Below are 22536 nucleotides of genomic sequence, written 5' to 3' on the forward strand. Positions count from 1 at the left end.
CTGATTTTCCCTTCGTTGACATTTAGTGCCCTATCTTCGCCAGCAAAAGATGTTTCGCCAGTGACGACAGCGACAATCTTCCTCTATAGTTTATTACCTCTATTCTTTAGTCTAATAGCACAGAATAGTCGAAAACCTGTACATTACATACAGCTACGTAGTTCAACGTTACCTTTGCGTACAACCCGATTGGGCTGCACCTTTGAGTTTTTTTATTCGGTTTTGCTCGGAATATATTTATCAAAACAAACAAACGGTTCCGTTCCAAACATTGGATTGTTGCCATAGACGACTGCATTGCAAAGTTGATGGAAGCAAAGGTGTTCATCAATACGTCAAACTTGGGTACCGAGGGACCGATTGCAGTACTAGAAGTGGTCCCTCCGAGGAGCTCGACAGTGACGTCTTAATTAGTCTTTGGTGGGAAATTGATAATACTTTTTATTATGCCACCTAATGAATGATCCCATATCAAAAAGCTAATAACATTCATAAGTCAATGAAAAGTATAAGTTTTTGAATGTATGTGACTAATGCGATGTATAAGTTTTTTCTTATACATGTCATTAAGCGCCTGCTTTGGCAAAAAAGTATTAGAAATATTAATAATAAACAACATTTTTTTTTTTTACGTTTACTAATCCTTTGTAATAATGAATTTGAAGCAACGTATGAAAGCGATATGAATGTTATCGATACATTTATGTTACCAAAGTTCCTACTTTTTGTTTATTTGAGACGCTATTATGTTTTTAACCAGTCGTAAGTGACCAGTAATGACGTGCAATCAATTGTGTGAAGAAGGGACGAATAAAATCGTCATAACTTTTTGCTGCGCGACTATCTTCATGGTAGGCATGCGGCGCGAAGAAAACGAATAGGTGTTGCATCGTGCAATGTTATGACGAAGACTACATTTTTTTCGCTTTCTTCATACGACGAGAATGACTATTGTCAGCCCTGTCCGGTATTTTTTGTTTGAATAACATAATGAGTTTTCATTATGATAATACTTATATAGAGCAAAAACAAATGAAATTTTATTAATTTTTTATTATTTTGATGTTTGGATTATGTAGTGATATCAAAGCCTTCCTTAGCCGTGTGGTAAGATGCGCGGCTATACAGTAAGACTAGCAACCCTAGAACCAGAGACCGGCGGAGTGAAAAACTGTAGAAATGGCAACGTATGAAAATGCATGAAATCGTGAAAATAACACTGGCAGCTCTTGAACTTTTTGCTTGCTTCTTATGGAAGCAAAAAGTAAACAAGTCGAATTGGAACCGCTTTTGACGGTTCGATTGGAAACAAGATGGCGTCTTCGCCGATCTCTTATTCTAGTATTTCTAAGTAAGACTATGCTGAAGGTGACAGGCTTCGAGTCTTGGTCCGGTTTAGGACATTTTCTGGTTGAAAATCTTCTCAACTTCTCTTGGCATAAAAATATCATCGTATATACAAATGCAAAAAATTGCAATTAAACATGTGATTACTTTATTTCTTTAGTGAAATTTCGTAAGTGTTAATAATCTAGTTCTAACAAGCCTATCGAAAGATAATTATAAGACAGGCAAAAATATATCTTTTGAGCAGCTGTTGATGACCCAGAAATAGTAAGTGCTGTTTTAATTTGATTCACTTTCGGAGGAGTACATCCCGAGCAAAGCTTGAGAGCAAATCGATAGCTCGTTTTGATGTTGTGAAATCGCCAGTTATGATTACTTTATTTGATATCTTTTTGTTAACCGTTAAAACGACCAATAACAAAACGTATAGCAGAAAATTCTTACTGTGACATCAAATCGAAAACTATTCCTGCTATCGATGAGATCAAGTCGAAAACTAATTTTGATATTGGTTCCGATAACAAAATAAGTACATACTTTGATGTCAGATCATACAATTGAGATCAAAATATGTAATCAACCATGATGATTCATATTTGAAAACTAATTATGATTTCAATTTGATGTCAAAATCAAAATATGTTTGTCAACATCATACCATGATCACTGACAGAAAACATTACTTGCTGTACACTCAGCCAAGAAAACTAATGATATTCATACGAACATCTTATGTTTATTTGCTATAAGAATTACTTATAAACTTCATACGATTTTCTTATTAACTGTCTGTTATTTGACCGAGCATGATTTTCATAACTTGTCTTATGAAAGTATTAAGTTTTTTCAGAGCCCATAAAGAAATTCATGAGGGAATCTTATGAACATCAATCATTCTTACATATGAGGGTCATAATGTTTTCAATACGATTTTCGCACATGTTGTGCTCTCCAACGAGATTAAAAAAGATGGAAATACAAAAAAAAATCACCACAAACCAACGATACAACAGAAGAGTTTATTGTTTTCTTAAAGGCGTGTTTCGTATGATTACATTTTGTGTCATGAGATTTGAACTAAACTAAAGTAATTATTACTATTTGATTCGCGAATATTGCTCCTCAATGTACCGATTAATATCACTATCGCCGCATGGATATTTCGTTGAGACTCGAGATGGTTGGATCGCACCAGTTGAGATTCGTTAGTCGTCTCATAATCGTTGATTCTCTCTGCTGCTGATGGGATTGAATGTTGTTATCGTTGAGCTGGTCAACGTCAACAGGATTCTGTAATATATGAAGCATGATTTTAGAAGTGAAAATATGAAAGACAATCTTATCAAGAGGAAACATTTACTCACCATTCTGATCCTCCAATTAACTCCTATAACTGGTCGATCTGGAGATCGTGAGGAAATAGAGATATAACATATTTTTCGCCTGTTGATATGGTCAGTAAGCCTGCTGCACTTCGGGGTATCGCAACGATCGTCTGCTACATGTATCCTGCCATGTTGAGTTCTCATTTCATAAGAATTGTCTTATGAGTTTTTCACATTAGGAGTAGTGATAAAAATTATAAGACAACTCTTATGTTTTTTTTTCTATAGTCAACCACTATGAAATTTATAAGACACAAAAATGAATTTCATAACAGGCCAATTCATTATCATAAGAGGCTCAATAAAAAAGAAATTTCATTATTTTTTCTCGCTTCATAAGATGAGGCTTATGATGTCCTTAAGATAGTTTAGTTGAGTGTATGAATAAACATTAATGTAAAATATGTCGGGTAGTACGTTATCGGATAGAGTTAGCAGATATGCCAACGAGCCACAAAATGTTGAGAATAGATGCAAAGATAATACCATTGACAGGTCCAGAGTGACGGCATGGAACATCGATGAGAGCGTGAGCGCAGGAGAGTGCTTTCTCGCGTACCAGGACCATGGTCCTGCATGGTGCTGCAGCACGGTATAAGAAAACGTTGCATACACACTTAAATTAGTAACCCATATGAAAGTATTAAATTGAAACCTAAATTATAAGAAAAAAATATTTAAGCGATTTCGTTATTAGATCGCCAGGCTGTCGGTAAAATCGATGACCCAATATCATTTCCTAGGCCTATTGATGGTGTCAAGAGATTGTCACTCAAAGGCTGATACCAAGATTTATTAAAACTAATAACTGTTACCATTTTTTTATTTTAAGTTATTAGTCAAAACATTATTCTAGAGCATTAGACAAGGTTTTCAATACGCTTATTTATTACCTGCATTGTCTGAAAGTGTTGTTTTCTGAGAGATACACATAGTACAGCATAAGAAGTTTTTTTTTCAAACTTTTCTCTTTAAGACAAAAAAAACGTTTAAAAAATTGTATGTGATAAATTAGGAGTAAGAATTGTTCAGTATTATGAAAAAAGAATAAGACCAAAGATGCTGTTAACACATGAGGAATAGAATAGAAAAAATATTTTAAAATGAATCTTAGCATACAATTTGTTTTAAAAAAGGTGCCAATTATGTACTTTAGAATGGTTCCCCTACACCATATGTTCATCATATTTTAACTACATTTTGTCTGAAAAAATTAAGAAGTATTTCGAAGTAATCTTTCTATGCCATATCATGTGTATCCCTAAAAGGACACCATCCATTTTCTTCTTTTTCAACCATGCACGGATTAGTCTATTTTGTTTTATCGTGTAAACCCTCAATTATTTCTCAATCACGCTCTCAAGTTTCAATTCCACCGTTCAACCTATGCATTGGAGTGACTGTATTGTAAGAGATTGTAAGCACTGTGTTATTCCTCGGCTATAAACAAATCTATATATGTACCTACGTGAAAGCAGTCAGTAGCAAATATTAAAGAAGTACCTCTATTGGTTTCTAGTTTGCTAATAAGTATCTAGTCGTTAGTGTTTTTCATAATACATATGATAGTTTGGTTACATTTTTTATTGGTCAACTGTCGTGATAAACTGTGATAAATATCTATCCAATAGTGGAACAAACTAATTCTTTGCCAGAAAGCACTCCTAGGGCAATGTCAACTAATCATCCCCAAACCAGAGAAAGTCCGGGGACTTTCACTAGCAACTTCAAATTTATTTACGATATTCCGCTGATGGAGAGGAAACGCTTGGCAAACCTTCTAGACCAGGATGCTAAATGGGTCGGATTGGCGCTGCGACAAATGGGCTACAGTGCAGACGATGTTGAGGTAGGTGAATTTCCAAATGATGGGTATTTCCCAGTAACGTGTCATGCGTCGAATTCCCAGTTTTTAATTAAATCTTGTATTTCAGAGCATTAGACGGTGTTGCTGCCAAACAGGCCAATCCGCTGCCGATCAGCTGCTTGTAAAATGGGGCAATTTGAACCACACGATTGTGGAACTGTTTGTTGTCCTCTGCAGGTAACATATACTTATACTTTGTAGCTTATTTCTGATTTGTTATATGTACTTCAAACTAACACAAGTTGTTCAATCGATCATTAATGTTCTAGAGAAAGCATCTTACCTGCCATGGAGGTAATTAAACGGTTCGTAGAACCAAAGTATCACATCCTAATGAAGAAACCCGTTGCGAGCGATTCGTGCAAAGTGATGAACGGCCCTCCAGCGACAAACGGAAATCCAATTCAGGAATGCACGACCGATGGAAACTCGGAGAGTGCCCAACAGAAGGCCGATTTCGCACAAAAGGTGTCACCGCCTGCTGCACCGGCCATTATGGTAGTTAACGCACCCCCAGTTCCTGCGGCAGCACCAGTACCATTCCCCGGACTTCTTCACCCCGGCATCAGACGTTCCCCGTCGGATCAAATCGCGGCCGCAGTGGGCGGGTTGCCGCAGTTTAGCGGCGATGAACTGCGGGAAGCGACCAAGAATTGGCACACTAGCAACGAACTAGGCAAAGGGGGCTTCGGTGTAGTTTACAAAGGCTATTTTAAGCAAACTTATGTGGCGATCAAGAAAATCAAAGGCATCACTACGGAATCGGCGCGGACTGAACTGCGGCAGAGTCTCAACGAGTTGAAGTACTTGAACGCATGTCGACACGACAATGTTGTCTCGCTGTTAGGATACAGTTTGGATTGTAAGTACTGATGACAAAGCAAACAGCCTGCCAACAATTTGCAATCAAATATACATTTAATAGAATGTATACCTAATGATGTTAGGCTATGTCATACAATATTTTATATGTCGATATTTTTAATAACGGGTTATTCAGTCCATAGTTTGAGCACGCATCTCAAAATTTAAATGAAAGATAGAGAATACTATTTGTTGGAGTTAATCCAACGGGGGAAATTTCCGGAATTATAATTCTCGACCGGAAGCGAAATAAAAACGTTTGATCCGGTTGTTGGTAGTATCGAGAATATAATTTTCCTGTGAAATGCATTTACAATGTGTACATATAATTTAAGGCTATTCTCAGTATACTTGTAATAGAGGTTATTATTCAATGAGAACATACTGCATTTCAATAACGCAAATATATAGAGGTTTACTCACGTTTTAGTTTCCCTTTTAGTTCATATAATAGTTCGTAGTCTGTATCTAGTTTGTAGTAGCAATGATCTAGGTAATAAGTTGAGTTTAGTGTTCAATTCGAAGACATTCTCTTTGTTCGCTTACCCGTGTGGTAATCAAATATTACCGGTGTGATAATTTAGGGGAGCTAAGCACTGCGACAAGCAGCTTTGGTTATGCAATCGGGCCTGCTATAACATCAAAGGTTTAGTTCATAGTTCACATAGTTTTAGGATAAATTACTTTACCGGTTACGTATGTAGATGTTAAGCACACAATTATATATAGTTTCACTTAGTATAAGCACTTTTAGGTAAGATTTACTTTAATAATAAGATACTATTTGTAGCACGAGTAGCTGATATGCATGGTATTAATTTACTTTGGTCTTCTACTTTGCTGACTCACCCGGTGACGGCAGAACTACCTGTCACTCCACTGTCATCGAAGCTGTCTCTGCTGTAGGGCTGCGACGATGTAGCTAATGCTATAAACAGATGCGCGCGCTGGCCTAATGGGGTAGGCTAACACTCCCCCAGGGTACGCCAACTTCCGGTTGGCTTACTGCACTACGCGCTGAACATCTAAAATTGCCAACTTCGCCACTGGACGCTCGTAAACTCCAGAGGCTGTCTGAACGGTCGCTGATCGAATCTGGTCATCCCGGCTGGCCTTCGTAGATATGACCCTTCCTTTCGGCCAACAATTCCGTGGTAGTTTCGGGTCGGCAATGACGACAATGTCTCCGATAGCGATGGGTTTGACAGAGTGGAACCACTTGGATCGTCGGGTAATCTCCGGAAGATAATCCTTTACCCAGCGTTTCCAATACATGTTTGCCAGGATTTGTGAGGTGCACATGTTCTGCTTCAGAGCATATCGGCTATCATCGATGATTACTAAAGGTTTTGAACCATTGGAGGAACCAACCAGAAAATGGTTTGGAGTAAGGGCCGGGTCGGAGTCGTCATCTACTGGAACGTGCGTGAGGGGTCGGGAATTAACAACATTTTCGATCTCAATCAATAGATTCCGAAGGACTTCATCGGTCAAGGTCTTGGTAACGCAGACGCCCATTAAATTACTTTTGACGGTCCGTATTAATCGCTCCCAACTTCCGCCCATGTGCGGTGCCATTGGGGGGTTGAACACCCATTCGGTCTCTTCGGTTGTAAACTCTCTCATAATTTTGTCGTGGTTGATTGCTGTGTGGATCCTTTGTAGTTCTCTATCCGCACCAACGAAGTTGGTCCCTCGATCGCTGTAGATCTTGCAGGGTTGGCCACGACGAGCGATGAAATTTCGGATTGCCATGATACATGAATCGGTGCTAAGCGAGTTAACGAGCTCGATATGTATTGCTCGGGTGGTCAAGCATGTCGCCAACATTCCCCAGCGCTTTTCGTTTCGTCTGCCGACAGCAACTTCAATGGGACCGAAATAGTCGATACCCGTATGAGTAAACGGTCGAGAAAATGCCTCTAGACGTCCAGGTGGCAGGTCGGCCATGATCGGGTTGATCGGTACTGCGCGCTCGTTTTTACATCTTTGGCAATTCCGACGAACTTGATTGTAGCATGTGCGTAAACGAGCGATTTGATATTTCTGCCGTAACTCGTTAATCACTGTTTCATGATTCTGGTGGTGGTATTTATTGTGGTAGTGGTGTATGATAAGGGTGGTTAGGTGGTGTTTTCTTGGAAGGATGATGGGATTCTTCGCATCCTCTGTAGCGAACTGGCATGCATTGATACGCGTCTTCATCCGCATTATGCCTCGATCATCGATCCACGGAGTGAGCTTGTATAGCGTACTTGATTTAGAGAGAAGTTTTGCTGGTTCTGCGGTGAGTTCCAATGTACTCTGTAGTGTATGAAATTCTTCCGGGTATCCGTCCTGTTGCGCGATTTGTATCAGTCGCGCTTCAGCCGTACGGAGTTCAACGTTATTCAAAGGTCCCAAGTTGACAATTCTTCGCTGTGTCTTGAGACGGCAGTTCGTGATGAACCGTAAGACAAGTCCCATGACGTGCTGTAAACGTTTCCAGCTCGAAAAGTTTTGAAGACAAATGATCGGCTCTGGAGACGTATGATGGGCTAACAGACTTGTCAGCAACTCGGTGCTCGTTTGTTTACCGCGTTTGGTAGATGATGGCCATTTCTCCTCGCCTTCCCACAAAAAACTCGGGCCCTGAAACCATCTGCTTCCAATAGAAAGATCAGGAAGGCCGTCCCACTTGGTAGCATCGTCGGCTACGTTTAGTTTGCTAGGTATATATCGCCATTCGTGAGGTTCGGTCAACTCTAGAATTTCAGTAATACGGAAACCGACAAATTGGCTGTAGCGCCGGTGGTCGGAGTTGATCCAGCATAAGACGTCTTGAGAGTCGGACCAGTAGAACTTCTTCATGTTCTGGATAGATAGCGTATCAAGCACCGTTGTCGACAGTCGCGTGCCAATAACCGCCGCTTGTAGTTCCAACCGAGGGATCGATGTCAGTTTCAGAGGGGCTACTCTAGCTTTCGCGGTGACGAGTGAACAGTAGATCTCTCCGTTCTTCATGAACCGTAGGAAGCATGTTGCTGCTATCCCACATTTACCAGCGTCTACAAAAGTATGAAGTTGAGTCTCGTCGGCTTCATTGATCGTATATCCTGGCCAGAAACATCTAGGAATCTTGACATCTTCTACTTGCGGCAGAACGCTTAGCCACTTCCGCCATTTCTCAAACATATTGTTACCAATTTCTTCATCCCATGTGATTCCGGATCGCCAGACATCTTGCAGGAGAAACTTCAAATAAGCGAGAAAATGCGCGATAAGTCCAAGCGGATCGAATATGGTCATTAGAATCCGTAGTAGTTCCCGCTTTGTAGGACGTCGTCTACCTTCGAGTAATAAGCCATCAAAGCGCTTCCAGCCGATCTTGTAGGTGAAAGCATCAGCTACCGTATTCCACCACATTCCTAAGACCTTCTCAGTGGCTAATTCTGTTGATAGGTCTAGACTCTTCTCCTCATCGGCATTCTGTTGTTGCAGTGCATCTACAACTCTTCTGGAATTACTAATCCAATTGCGGATCTCGAATCCGCCCTGCGCGTGCACATGCCGAACATCCTTGGCTATCTGGATCGCTTCTTCTTCCGTGGCGAAGCTGATCAGCATGTCGTCGACGTAATGCGATTTGGTAATTGCTTCGCATGCTGCTGGGAACTTCTGCTTGAAGCGCTCCGCGTTAACATTCTTCACAAACTGGGCACTACTAGGAGAGCAACACGCTCCGAAGGTCATCACCGTCATGACGTACACCGCCAGTTCGCCGGTCTCACCCGTCCAGTAGAAGCATTGGTATTGCTGATCTTCTCGCCGAATGTTCACTTGGTGAAACATTTCACGGATGTCTCCCGTTACCGCAACAGGATGCAATCGAAAGCGTAACAGAATGCCAAGTAGAGAACATAGCAGATCGGGACCCTTCAAGAGGACCGAGTTCAACGAGACTCCATGGACTTCGGCTGCCCCATCCCACACTATGCGGACTTTCCCGGGTTTATTGATGTTGGTTACCGGGAAGACGGGTAGGAACCAAATATCTGTGGATAGCTGCTGTACTTCATCTTCGGAAAGTTTACGGATGTATCCTTTGACAGTGTAGTCCACGATTTTCTGCTGTAATATTTCTGCTAGATCGGGGTCCTTCGCCATTCTTTTCTCCAAGCATCGGTGGCGACGCAGAGCCATTGGCCGGCTATCTGGTAGACGGACGTTGTCATAGCGCCAGAGAAGACCGGTCTCATAGCGGCCGTCTGAGAAGCGTGTGAGAGACTTCAAAAGCGTTTCGGCTCGTTCATCTTCGGCCGACAGAAGTAGCTTAGATGAACTGATCCCCAGACTGTCAATAGAGAAATAATCCTTCATCGCTTGATGTAGATCATCGTTAGGCCGTTCATTGAGGGAGCACACATGGAAGCTGTAATGAAACAGGCTTGGAGCATCTCCGGGTCCCAGATTGCCACAAATGGTCCAACCTAGACGAGTTTTCGTTGCAATCGGTTCACCGAATTTTCCTTCACGACTCTTGAGCGTTAAACCCAGCTGCGCATGCTTTGTTCCAATTAAAATGCGGGGACGAGCGTCGCGATATGATGCGATTGGCAATCCTTCTAGGAAACGGTACGATCGCCTCAGTTCATCGATGTCTAGGGTCTGTAACGGCAGCAGAAGCTCTTTGACTGTTTGCACATTCTCTAATGTGAACTTCTCTGCTCCTTCATGCCGTCCGGCTACTTGTAGACGAACGATGCACGAGTTCTTCTCACACCGCTCTGTACCACCTGTCCAACGCAGACATATTGGTCTTGGTGTACCATTCAATTGTAGCTCGTCGGATAGATCTTGATCTAACAGTGTAGCTCCTGAGCCTTCATCAAGAAAGGCGTAAGTGTAGATCGTTTTTCTCGGCCCTGATATCGCAACCGGAAGATAGCGGAATAGCACTGGACTAGATAGCGTTTGATGTGTGTTGCATCCAAGCTCAGCGCCGCTTGTCGTTGGTTGCAGGGACTGTGGGTTTCCAATCATTGCACTGTTACTCCGCAGCTTTCCTTTCTGCTCGTTATGTAATAGCTCATGATGTCTGAAGCAACACCCGTCCTTGCCGCATGGTTTAGCTTTACAGGATCCTTTATGCTGGCGGAGACATGTTCGCCCAAACTCACGTATCACCGCCCATTTGGAGTCTCTGGAGAGCTCCAAGAAGCGCTTACATTTGTCCACTGACTTACGCGTTCCTTTGCACACCAGGCAGTTTTCTTTCGTCACCGGCGATTCAGGTGCTTTGGAAAACGGTTTGGTGTTTACATCGTACTTCGCTTGTGTTTCGGTAAGTGCATTGAGATATGCTTCACCTTTTCTGTTACGACGAACATCGCTTCGAGCTGGTTTCGTTTGCAACGATTCCACCGGGAACATCACCGTGCTTGCTGCTTCCGCCAAAGAGTAGATCCACTTACTGAAAGTTGCCAAATTAACCGCCAGTTGCGTTTTTCGGTGCTGAGCCCAGTTCAGCTTAATCGATGGAGGTAGTTTTCCAATTAGCTGGTGCAGGAGAGTTACATTGTACATGTAGTCGTCTAGGCCGCACGATTCCACCGTCGCACAGAAGTTCTGCACACTCACGGCAAAGTCCACCAACGTCTCGAGGCGGTCCTCACGGATAGACGGTAGAGAGCTGATCTTACAGATCAACGAGTGTACGATGATCTCTGGTTGACCGTACAGCATCTTCAATGTGTCCATTATGCCCTGTACGTTTCCCGGATGCATCAACCTGCATTTAACCGATTCGTAGGCTTTCCCTCTTAAGCTTCTTTGCAACCGCACAAGATTTTCTTCTTCAGTGAAACCACACATTGCGGTAGTACTATTGTACATAGAGAAGAAAATTGGCCATTCCTCCGGGTTGCCAGCAAATGTCGGCAAGTCTTTAGACACTGCTTGTCTTGCTGCAATTTGGGAGCGCGAGAGTTGGAACGGGTCGTGATCGTCTGGTTGATCCGTTCCCATCGGATGATTCTGTTCTAGGAGCGTTGAATTCACCAGAGATCGAGGCACCCGACCCGACGCTGGTTGGATTCGAGTCGATTGAGGTTGGATATTGGGATAGAAATACTTCGACATTCTGGCGGCCGTCTGCTGACGCTGTCCGAACCCCTGCTGCGCTGGTAGCAGATCTTCTTGACCTAGCCCCTGCTGTGCTGGTTGTCCATGAGACTGTTGCGCTGCCTCCGAATGACAGTCCTTTTCGATCCAATCCACTACACGATTCCGAGAGTATTCGCTTCCGGTGACTCGACTCGATCCTCTTTCGCTTGCTAATTCTTCTAGGATCCTGTACTTCTTCTCCATGAACACTCTATGCTTCTCCGCTTCTTGCTGTTCAGCTATCCGACGTCTTTCCGCTTGCTGTTCTTCGAAAGCCTTTTCTTCTTCCAACCGCTGTAGCTTCAATTTTGCACGGTTCCTAGCAGACCTCTGTGATGACGAACATGAGACTTCTGAAGCTTCATCCAGTTGAATGACAGGTAATCCTTCTAGCGACGGAACAAACAGCTTCGTTGCTGTTGCTCTGCTCTTCTGCGATGCTCCACGATCCGTTTGACCGGTTGATTGATTCCTTGCGTTCCTGGAATGAGCTCCGGCAGGATCTGATGACTTTGGCAATTCCGGGTTTCCGCTTGATGGGATCATTTCTGCAACAATAGAGACATTCCTTTTGGATGAAACACTTTTAGGCAGGTGCTCGTTGATGGTATCCTTTGACGCTAGATCCTTGTTCGATGTTGACGTTGTTCGCTGGTTCCATGTTGCAGTCTTACAGTTGGCACAACTCCAGCTCTGGTCGACAACTTCATCCGTCACTCCAACGCACTCGTAGTGATACCATCCGTCGCACCTATCACACTGCACCATATCATCCGTATCTGGTCCTCCACAACTTTTGCAAGTGTATCCCTCGACGGTCTTCTCCGGTTCATCCACCACCACCACCTCATCACTTCCATTTGCACCAGTCACTTCACCACTAACCACTACCCTATCCTTGGCAACATGCTTCTCTCCCTTACCACTTGGTTTACCACTTTTACCATCGGATTTTGCTCCACGACTTGACATGATCGCGACTGATATTTCGTAATAAAACGAAAATTATATTTTGTTGGAGTTAATCCAACGGGGGAAATTTCCGGAATTATAATTCTCGACCGGAAGCGAAATAAAAACGTTTGATCCGGTTGTTGGTAGTATCGAGAATATAATTTTCCTGTGAAATGCATTTACAATGTGTACATATAATTTAAGGCTATTCTCAGTATACTTGTAATAGAGGTTATTATTCAATGAGAACATACTGCATTTCAATAACGCAAATATATAGAGGTTTACTCACGTTTTAGTTTCCCTTTTAGTTCATATAATAGTTCGTAGTCTGTATCTAGTTTGTAGTAGCAATGATCTAGGTAATAAGTTGAGTTTAGTGTTCAATTCGAAGACATTCTCTTTGTTCGCTTACCCGTGTGGTAATCAAATATTACCGGTGTGATAATTTAGGGGAGCTAAGCACTGCGACAAGCAGCTTTGGTTATGCAATCGGGCCTGCTATAACATCAAAGGTTTAGTTCATAGTTCACATAGTTTTAGGATAAACCGGTTACCGGTTACGTATGTAGATGTTAAGCACACAATTATATATAGTTTCACTTAGTATAAGCACTTTTAGGTAAGATTTACTTTAATAATAAGATACTATTTGTAGCACGAGTAGCTGATATGCATGGTATTAATTTACTTTGGTCTTCTACTTTGCTGACTCACCCGGTGACGGCAGAACTACCTGTCACTCCACTGTCATCGAAGCTGTCTCTGCTGTAGGGCTGCGACGATGTAGCTAATGCTATAAACAGATGCGCGCGCTGGCCTAATGGGGTAGGCTAACACTATTTCAGAAGAAATTCAAAATCATTTAGGTTGAACAAAGTTCGCCAATTTTTCAGTAGAATAATCAAAAAATTTATTATTGTCTAAATTTATGTGGCAATGCTTCTTAAAAAATGACACAAATAATTTAATATATTTTCAATATCTAAAATTTCAGATGGTGAGCCTTGTCTAGTGTACCAATATATGCCCGGTGGATCGTTGGATGTGAAATTGTTCCCCAAAAGCAGCGCTATTCCGGTGTTGACGATCGAAGATCGCATCAAGGTAGCAAAAGGCACCGCCAGGTAAGTGTACTATTTCGGTTGTTTACTGACAACGGCAATGTAGCAAAATGCCCCACATCGGGGCACTGGTTGCGATACCAAAAATGAACCGCCGTCCGGTGACCGTTTGAGTAGTTCCGCATTTTGTAACTGCTGAGCCGAGGTTGAGGGTCCCGAGTAGGTCTCGTATATAGGTCTGCTACTGGCGGAAGCCGTCATTTCCGTACCTAAACTTGGCTATAAAACACAAAGTTATCGATTGAAAAATGTATTACAGTCTAGTATAAGTTAATTATTACCATTAAATGAGTAGAATTCAAAACATATCCAGGAGGTGGTGTTTGGTCGAACGGAGGCAGAAGAGTTCCTTCCTCGCAATTCCTTCCCAGATAGAACAAAAAATCATTTCTCAAGCGGACCTCCTCCAAAGATTGGTTAGCTGTAGACAGTTTATGTATCCAAGCTTCCACTGTGCGTCGATTTTCAAAATTGAGATTTCTCATAGCTCTACGAACTTCGTACAATAAATAGTTGAAATCATAGTTTAAATCCTTCAATAACTCCTCCATTGTATTGGTCATATTGGCACACAAAAAAAACAAATTTTGTAAATGACAGTCTATTTGTGATTATACTATCAGTAGGGTTACTTGGATTTCAGGGTGTTAGAAGTGTAAAAGAAAAGGAAAAGACGACCAGATTCAGAAAATTTGAAACGTTGTGGCATTTTTGGCGAACTGGCACCAAACCGCCATTGCATGAGTATGTATTTTATGTGGCAAAGTACAATGGATACACTATGTCCAGGGAGTCGAAAATGTATCCCACCCGATGTCATCCTTCTTCTTCTTCTTATTGGAAGTCATCCTAAACCGGACTGAAAATCAAACTTTCCTTCTCCGGATTGGCAATCTTAAGCATTTGCTCGCAAGGATAACTGTAAACCGTTATCTATTATACTATAGAATTCAAGATAATCCAATTTGACAGCACATATATTCAAGATCTACCCAACATTTCAGGGGTCTCCAATACCTCCACACATTTGCGCAGAAACCGGTAATCCACGGAGACATCAAACCAGGCAATATTCTGCTGGGTAGCAATAATGAACCGAAAATCGGCGACTTTGGCCTAACACGAGAGCTGGCGGTTAGCGATTCCAGTATGAAGGTCTCCCGCGTGTACGGTACTCGCCCGTACATTCCACCGGAGTTCATCTCGCAGCGGCAGCTGAGCACCAAGGTGGACAGTTACAGCTACGGGTTGGTCCTGTACGAGATTTTCACCGGGCAGCGAGTGTACGACGATAAGCGAGTGCCGAAGCATCTGAAAGCCGTCATTACATCAGCGATGCAGTCCAACGCGGATATACGCCAGCTGATGGATCCAGTTCTGTGGCGATCGGCCGATGTCCGAACCGTACCCAGCTGTACAATGCTGTTGAAGACGGGGTTGTTTTGCACAGCAGATGAACCGGATAGGCGGAAAGAAATGGTGGAGGTGTATAAATCGTTAGTGGAGTTCTTTGGTGAATAAGAACAACTGAATTGTAGCTTTATTTTTTATTTTTAAGGAGGGTTTGGGTTATCACAGAACAGATTTTATTATACATTCAAAGACTAAATTTATTTAATTATGACTTCTTTGAAATAGAACAAAAGAACATTAGATCAAATCTTATCTTCTTCTTCTTTTGACGTTGGATAACGTCTTACCCGAAAGTACTGGGTGTCAAATCAGAATTTAAAATTGGGGACCATCACGAAATCATGTAAGATTTTAAACGTTAAGGTAAAGGTGGATTGAGTACCCAAAACAAAACTGAGGCATCTGGAACTTTCTCAAAGGTTGCCAAAATCTAACAAGATTTTTTTCTGATAATAGAAAATCTAATCGTTTTCACTCCGCCAAACATTATATCGAGTGACTTTACGCAGCATGCGTGAAATAATAATAAAAATGACAGTTGCCGCATTGCTTCCGTATTGAGTGGTGTGTCATTGACTCATTGAAAACGCGAGCACTTGTGAGTTTGGATTCGGTGAGGAGTGTCCTTAAACGGGGCGAAGACGAATGCCACGATGCCTGTGAAAGATTCGAATGGTCAGCTACTGACCGATCCAACTGACTGGCGAGCACTTCGAAATTCTGGTATATATCACAATGGCCATTTCGTTGCTGAAATGACCGTGTTTAAATATACTTAACGATTTCGGATTACTAGGTAGAACAGGGAGATGTGTGTTCATGCACGCTCAAACTAAAACTGAGCTTTCGTATATTCTAGTATCGATAACAGCTTTACTGCGAACGCACACATTTTAAGTGCTGATATAACAGTTCTCTCTCCTTGAGATATTTCTTACATTATTTCAAAACTTTTCATTACTATTATTAATCTATGTACAATCACTAAAATTACAAATTCAATACATAGTAAATTATTCGAAATTACAATTCAATAGTAATAAAAATTATCATTTTTCCTTTGTCGTTTTATACGTCGAGATCGCCTTGGCTGTGATTCCGGAAGATGATCAGATGATTTCTGAAGATTCCCATGATTCGGTTGATCGATTGGCACACTTAAGCCCGATGAAACCTGAACACTAGATGAATCTTCGAACGCTCCATCTCCACTCGAACCTCCTCGCATACAATTATTAGCGCTCATCGGCTGAGAATCGCCGGATGATGGTAACAAACTACTGTTACTTGACGCACATTTAATTGCAGACAAACTATTGCCTGAAGCGTGGTTTGACAAACTATTGCCACCTATGGACGGATTCGACAAACTATTGCCGACCATATTCGTTGACTGCTGCTGTGGATCATAAATGAATGAATCTGAGGCAAAACCATAAAAATCGCTATCGTCAGAAACATTGTTGTCGACTTCATCATCTTCTCTCCTTCGTTTTCTAGTGGCAGGCTTCCACCCACACACCAATGTTCTAGGTGGTTTGGCTTTAAGTTTCAACTGGTCCCGATGAGCCGTATAAATCCGACCTCCAACCGAGACCTGGACTACATTTTTGGATATTTGTTTCAGGAACTTGGCATCCAACCACCTTTTAATATCAGTTGCTCTAAAGTTCTTAAAATAGATTTGTTCTCCTGGGCGCAAATGAGAAAACTTATCCGGTGATGAACATTTATCGTCCTTAGAACTATCAGTATTCTCACTGATGTGAGTTGTCAAATTCCTCTTGAAACTACTCCTTGGATTAACTAGATCAAGTATCGTTTTTGGTCGAAAGTTGAACAGCTTTTCAGATGGAAATTTTGAATCCTCTGAACACGTGTTCCGATAATTAAATAAAAAGTATGAAATATGATCCTCTATTAGAGTGGGGCGTCATGGTCGTTTTTTCAAATCAATGGTTTTTCGAAGCTATTCTGGGTCCTGAACAACTGTGCAGAAAATGGGACCGATTGGTTGCTTCGTAAACCAAGTGGCACATTGCGTTAAAGTATAACCCAAAGGATGCCGAAAAACTTTGCTGAAGAAGGCACGTTGCTGGAACGTCCACGAAAAAAGTTATAACGCTTCGAACATTGAGTGTTCAAACCATATGCAAAAAATCGTTTACTCTGCCAACACTGCCGTACTACGTAGACCAATTATTTAACTGAGTGTTATTTAAAAATAATTGATCTTATAGGGCTTTAGAGCTAATGGGAGCTATCCGGAATTATTTCACAAAGAAAAAAAATCCGACAAGAAGGAAGATGGGTTTTGCGCTTCGATAACCATAGGTTGTCCGATAGTGCTGGCAGAAACATTGATTTCTTGCATATGGTTTAAACAATCAATTTTCGAAACGTAATAGCATTTTTTGTAGACCTTCCAGCTACGTACCTTCTTCGGCAAAGTCTTTCGGCATCTTCCAGACTATATGCTAACGTATTGAGTCACGTGATTGATGATAAATTGAAGCCGCTAAGAGCAAAAATGTAAAAAAGTACGTTTTCCCATACTAATCTCCATGTAAATTTAAAACGTGATGCGGCATGCGAGGTTGCAACCAATCGAGCCCATATTTTGCACAGTTGATTGGGGTCCCAAAACGATTCAGAAAAACCTTGATCTCACTTGATCGGACGAAGTTTGCGTTTTTCCATACAACTGCGCCCCACTCTATCCTCTATACCTATGTCTTTCACGTCGGGATCTAGCAGAAACTTTTTCAAAACGTCCTTGACAACACGAACCATTCGTTCAGCTTGACCATTACTCGAGGGGTGATATGGTGGGCTTTTCATGACCTGAATACCTTGCTGATCAAAGAAATCTATAGAAGATATTTGGAGTTAAACGGAGGACCTCCATCCGTCACAATAACGTCTGGAAGACCAAACCTTGCAAAAAAGGCCATAAACTTACTTTTAACTTTGTTAGAATCAGTACCATATTTCATATACTCGACTTCCAACCACCTCGAAAAACTGTCAACTTTAACAAGGAAAACTTTTGTTGAAAATAGAAAAATCTGCATGAATCCGACTGAAAGGGCGACTGGTTGGAATCCAACTTGTAGTTTGCGTAGATTTCTTATGAACAACAGACATTTGATTACAAATCCTGCAATGTTTGACAAAACTTTCAATGTCACTGTTGATTCCAAACCAATACACGGATCTTCTTGCCAATTGCTTAAATTTGCTAATCCCTGAATGATTCCTGTGAAGCAGTTTTAAAACGGAATCCTGAAGCTTCGCCGGAATGACTATTCGATCCTGGAATATCAAACACCCATCCAAAACTTCCAGGTCTTGATGGTGTGAGTAAACGTCTCTGAAGCTCCTATGCACTTTCTTTGGCCAACCATGCTTCATAAACGATAAAACCTGCACCAAAAATTCATCCTTTTGCATTTCTTTCGCAATGGTCGTATAGTTCAGCGGAATTTCACCAGAAATGTTGATAGATTTTATATATTCTCTTTGTAAACTTCGTGGAACTTCTTGAGGCAAAGGAAAGCGAGAGCAGTAATCGGCATTACCCATTTTTGATGACGGCCTGTATATTATGTCAAAATCATAAATTGGAAGTTCTAAGATGTACCTCTGTAAACGCGTCACAAAAATTGAATTTTTACCGTCCTTTCCAAAAATACCAAGGGTTTGTGATCCGTATAGACAGTAAAGTTTTTTCTTACAGAAACTTATGAAACTTTTTTATCGTACTAACCACTGCAATTGCCTCTAAGTGTAATATTGGATACGATTTTTGGGCATCATTGAGTGAAAAAGAAGTAAAACTTATTGGCTTTTCTTCTCTTCCAACAACATGCGCAATGACCCCACCTAAACCGTATCCGCAGGCATCTGAAACAACGACAATTGTTTTGTCAGGATCGTAATATCCCAAAAGGTTAGGTTTGAGCAAAATTTTCTTGCAGTCTTAAAAAACTTTGTTGCTATTATAACCGGCATGAGCGATTGAGGTAGACGGAACCGAATAGAGAATACTCGCGGAGGAACGAATAGGTTATTAAATTATAATAATACTTTAAGGATTTCGGAGCTAGTTGGAAATAGATGTTACTCGCTTGGTGGTTCGTGTTGAAAGAGGCCGACAGTCGCCGGCTCGTTTATTCGAGAGCGCTTGACATTCGCCAAGCGCTACCATAATATTTATAGCGATTACACATATAATAAAAAATACTCATTCGAAGGTATATATCAATCCTTCCCTTTTTACAGTTATTCGAATATCCATTATGGATAAATATAGAATGAAGGAAGTAACATAATAAACATATTGACTAAATCCACTCCTGCGATTATATCTACTCACTATTTTCGAATGCCTTGGCAAGCCATCGAGCGCCAAATTCGAATCATTTGTTCTTTTCCGATGCGGCTTAACCGACGACTCGAACCTCCACAATTCGCATCCAGAGAATCCCCGGGAAAACTCCTCGTCGTAACACGTTCCTCGTGGTGGGAATGGATCGGGATCATCGACATCGGGATCGACATATGCCACCATCGATCGACGTCTCCGTATGCCCTCATCGCCAACGACCTTCATTTGGCATCGGTGCGCCGTGGTTGTTTTTCCTTTTCCAATCGTTATCTGTAGAATATTTTTACAAACTCGTTTTAGAAAATACGCTTTCAACCATTTAGCCTGATGGTGATGATTGCTGTTCTTGTACCATAATGCGTCACCCGCCATCAGACTGTCCAAAACATCTTTACTTAGCTTTTTACCAATAACGTTGTAAGATCTAGTGGTTGTTTCATCACTACCGTTATCACAGGTAAATAATGGTACATTTCTATCGTTTATGTGTCGCATTAGGTTAACCATATAGATTAACAATTTAAGATTATAGCTTAAAACTTTCCGAGAAGAAATAAATCCTTCCATCGTCACATTATATTTAAAATTTCTTGAAAATAGTCCAATTAGATCCTCCAGTTTTGCCTTTAAGTATCCTGGGTCATGTAGAAACATTCTCATTACATCTTTAACCATACGAACTAGTCTCTTCCCCTTGCCATTCATAGCAGGATTATATGGGTGACTGTCCAAAACCCATATTCCTTGCCTCTCAAAAAAATTCTTGAAATCATGAGGATTTAATAGAGGACCATTACCTGACATTCTGTCTGGAAACCCAAATTTAGCCAAATATGCTAACAGTATTTTTATCAATTCTTCACATTCATTTTTATTTTTCCTCCGTTCAACTTCCATCCACTTTGAAAAGCCATCAGCGTTCAATAAACAAACGTGATGCTTATAGTAGAAATATTCTTGGTGTATTCTATCAAAAAGTGTTGTGGAAGGAGTACATTTCAAATTATTCAACTGTTTTGGTTGCTCTGCCATAACAGCAGAAGCATCACAAGCACTAACAATCTTTTTCAAATCAGCAACTGACTGCTCCAATGGGAATCGCAAACAAATATCAGCACTATTATCCCTTATTGTATTGGGAACGTCAAATGCTTTCCTATAAATAGGTGTGTCAATTTTTAAAACCAATTCGGCTTCATTACCTTTAATAGGAGTCAAAAAATCTTTAATGAAAACATCAGACAATTTAGTCGTGACATAAATCATTAAGTCGTTGTTCTTGTGTTCAATTATTCTGTTTCCAGTTACTTGTTTTTCAAAACTATTACGCCAGTTGGGAAAGAAAACATCCAACCAAGTTCTCCCAAATAAAGGAACAAAATCATAATCACAATCTAAAACCAAAAGTTTCAATTTTGCCTTCTTATTCCGAAAATCAACCGAAACAATAACTTCACCAGCGATTTTCAATCGAGAACCGTTTACCAATACTAAACTTTTAAAACTTTTCTCCAGAGGAACATTGAATTTAGCCAAAAATAGCTTCTTACCAATCACGGAAACGTCGGAGCCACTATCAATCTCCATCTGCACATTGATGCCTTGAATATCCAGTTCTAGTAAACATGGATGACTTTTGTTAATGGAAGAAACATGCATGCACTGTAATTCACCTGGATCCGAATCATCACTCTTGTCTTCCCAACAACTCATCATATTCGACAAATTATCGTCATTTTTCGCACAGGTTTTTTCACAGTTGATGTTGTTGATCCTCTTGGATTTTTCCATCTTCGGGCACCTCCTGCGAACATGTCCTCGAACTCCACAATAGTAGCACACTCGGTGGTCGTTTACTGGTTGCTCATCGCTTTTGGGTTCCACCGGGTGAACCACTGCATCCTGGTACCACCTTTGTTGTTCCTGGTGCCGCTCTTGTCTAACCAGTCCGGTCTCCGAACGATGATTCACGCGATTGTTGTACCTATTGTAGGGTTTTGCGTTGCGCTCGTCATCACCTGGAAAGTGTCTATAACCTACTCGGCTCTTCACTGGACCATGCCCTTGATTTAAATTTGCCAGGCGTTGATAAAAGTTACCACGACTTCCAACAATAGAAGCGATTTGTTCAAGAGAATTGTTTTGTGTTAATGTTTTTGCATTAGAAGCAGCTAACTCCCATGTAGATAAAATTTTCTCAACTTGAGCGAGATTCAAATTGTCCCCATCTTCCGCTAATAACTTTTGTCTCAAGGCGTCATCCGACAAGCCAATGAGAATTCGATCAAGTATGCGATCCTGTTTATCGCCTTTAAAGTTACAATACTCAGCTTGGAGTTTAAGCGAAAAAAGAAAATCACTGGCTGTTTCACCAGGTTGTTGTACTCGGGACCCAAATTTGAAACGTTGAATCAAGGCCGTATCCGACTTGTCCAATTTTTGCTTAAGTTTTTCGGTTAGCTCTTCAAGTGGTGCTTCATCGAGCAACCGCTCACTAAAGTACAAATTCTGAGCCACTTCAAAAAGATAATCACCTCCAAGAAGAAACATGGTGTCTTTTTTGTCGGCATCTGCTACTTTGTTGATACGAAAATGGTACCCTAACCGCTTAAACCATGATGCGAATGATTGTCCCTTACGATACGGATCGATGTTTGATGCTACGTACGACATAATTTCTATAGCTATTAAAACCAACCAATTGAAATTTTATAAATTAATAAACCCAAAATAATTCGGATAAATGTTTCAAAATAATTTGTTAAAATGATACCATAAAAGCACACTAATTAAAAAAAATCTTAACTGGTTTCAAAAAATTCACGGACAACTAATTAAAAGCAAAAAAACTTCCATTGATCAAGAAAAATTTAAAAAATCGCCAAAAAAATTTATCAAAACCGTTTCAATTTAAGGCGTATCCGCCATTAATGCGATAAACGGCCTTTTGTCTAATTGTTACTCAACACAATGCACTTTTTCACGAACAATGTATACCAAAATAAAAAAAAATCACTTTTCTCACTATTTAAATATGAATTTCAAATA

The 22536-nt window shown here is 40.9% G+C and overlaps 4 protein-coding genes and 1 long non-coding RNA gene across 6 annotated transcripts; 1 reads left to right on the forward strand and 4 right to left on the reverse strand.

Moving 5' to 3' along the window:
* Positions 1-4084: 4084 nt before the first annotated feature.
* LOC134213201 (serine/threonine-protein kinase pelle-like) lies at positions 4085-15345 on the forward strand. Its single transcript, XM_062691918.1, has 5 exons — positions 4085-4581; positions 4667-4776; positions 4869-5461; positions 13559-13688; positions 14690-15345. Exons 1-5 carry the CDS (start codon positions 4405-4407, stop codon positions 15204-15206), a joined length of 1527 nt encoding a protein of 508 aa, XP_062547902.1. The 5' UTR covers positions 4085-4404; the 3' UTR covers positions 15207-15345.
* LOC134213210 (uncharacterized) lies at positions 5468-6856 on the reverse strand. 2 transcript variants are annotated; one of them, XR_009979416.1, is made up of 3 exons: positions 6153-6856; positions 6010-6092; positions 5468-5952 (listed from the first exon to the last, which is right to left on the reverse strand). It is a non-coding gene; the product is annotated as an uncharacterized LOC134213210 (long non-coding RNA). The 2 variants fall into 2 exon arrangements; XR_009979415.1 differs by having other exon boundaries at positions 6010-6095.
* LOC134218952 (uncharacterized) lies at positions 6947-13352 on the reverse strand. Its single transcript, XM_062697739.1, has 3 exons — positions 13119-13352; positions 7020-13059; positions 6947-6960 (listed from the first exon to the last, which is right to left on the reverse strand). The coding sequence occupies exons 2-3, from the start codon at positions 12577-12579 to the stop codon at positions 6947-6949; spliced, it is 5574 nt and encodes a 1857-aa protein (XP_062553723.1). The 5' UTR covers positions 12580-13059; positions 13119-13352.
* Positions 13695-14633, reverse strand: LOC134213209 (uncharacterized). The gene is made up of 2 exons (XM_062691931.1): positions 13967-14633; positions 13695-13904 (listed from the first exon to the last, which is right to left on the reverse strand). Exons 1-2 carry the CDS (start codon positions 14246-14248, stop codon positions 13698-13700), a joined length of 489 nt encoding a protein of 162 aa, XP_062547915.1. The 5' UTR covers positions 14249-14633; the 3' UTR covers positions 13695-13697.
* A 3912-nt stretch (positions 15346-19257) lies between the features above and the next one.
* Positions 19258-21032, reverse strand: LOC134213215 (uncharacterized). Its single transcript, XM_062691960.1, has 2 exons — positions 19841-21032; positions 19258-19758 (listed from the first exon to the last, which is right to left on the reverse strand). Coding segments are annotated over exons 1-2 (915 nt in total). The 5' UTR covers positions 20755-21032; the 3' UTR covers positions 19258-19757.
* Positions 21033-22536: the final 1504 nt, after the last annotated feature.

Source organism: Armigeres subalbatus, chromosome 1, assembly GCF_024139115.2.
Source record: "Armigeres subalbatus isolate Guangzhou_Male chromosome 1, GZ_Asu_2, whole genome shotgun sequence".
NCBI classification, from domain to species: domain Eukaryota; kingdom Metazoa; phylum Arthropoda; class Insecta; order Diptera; family Culicidae; genus Armigeres; species Armigeres subalbatus.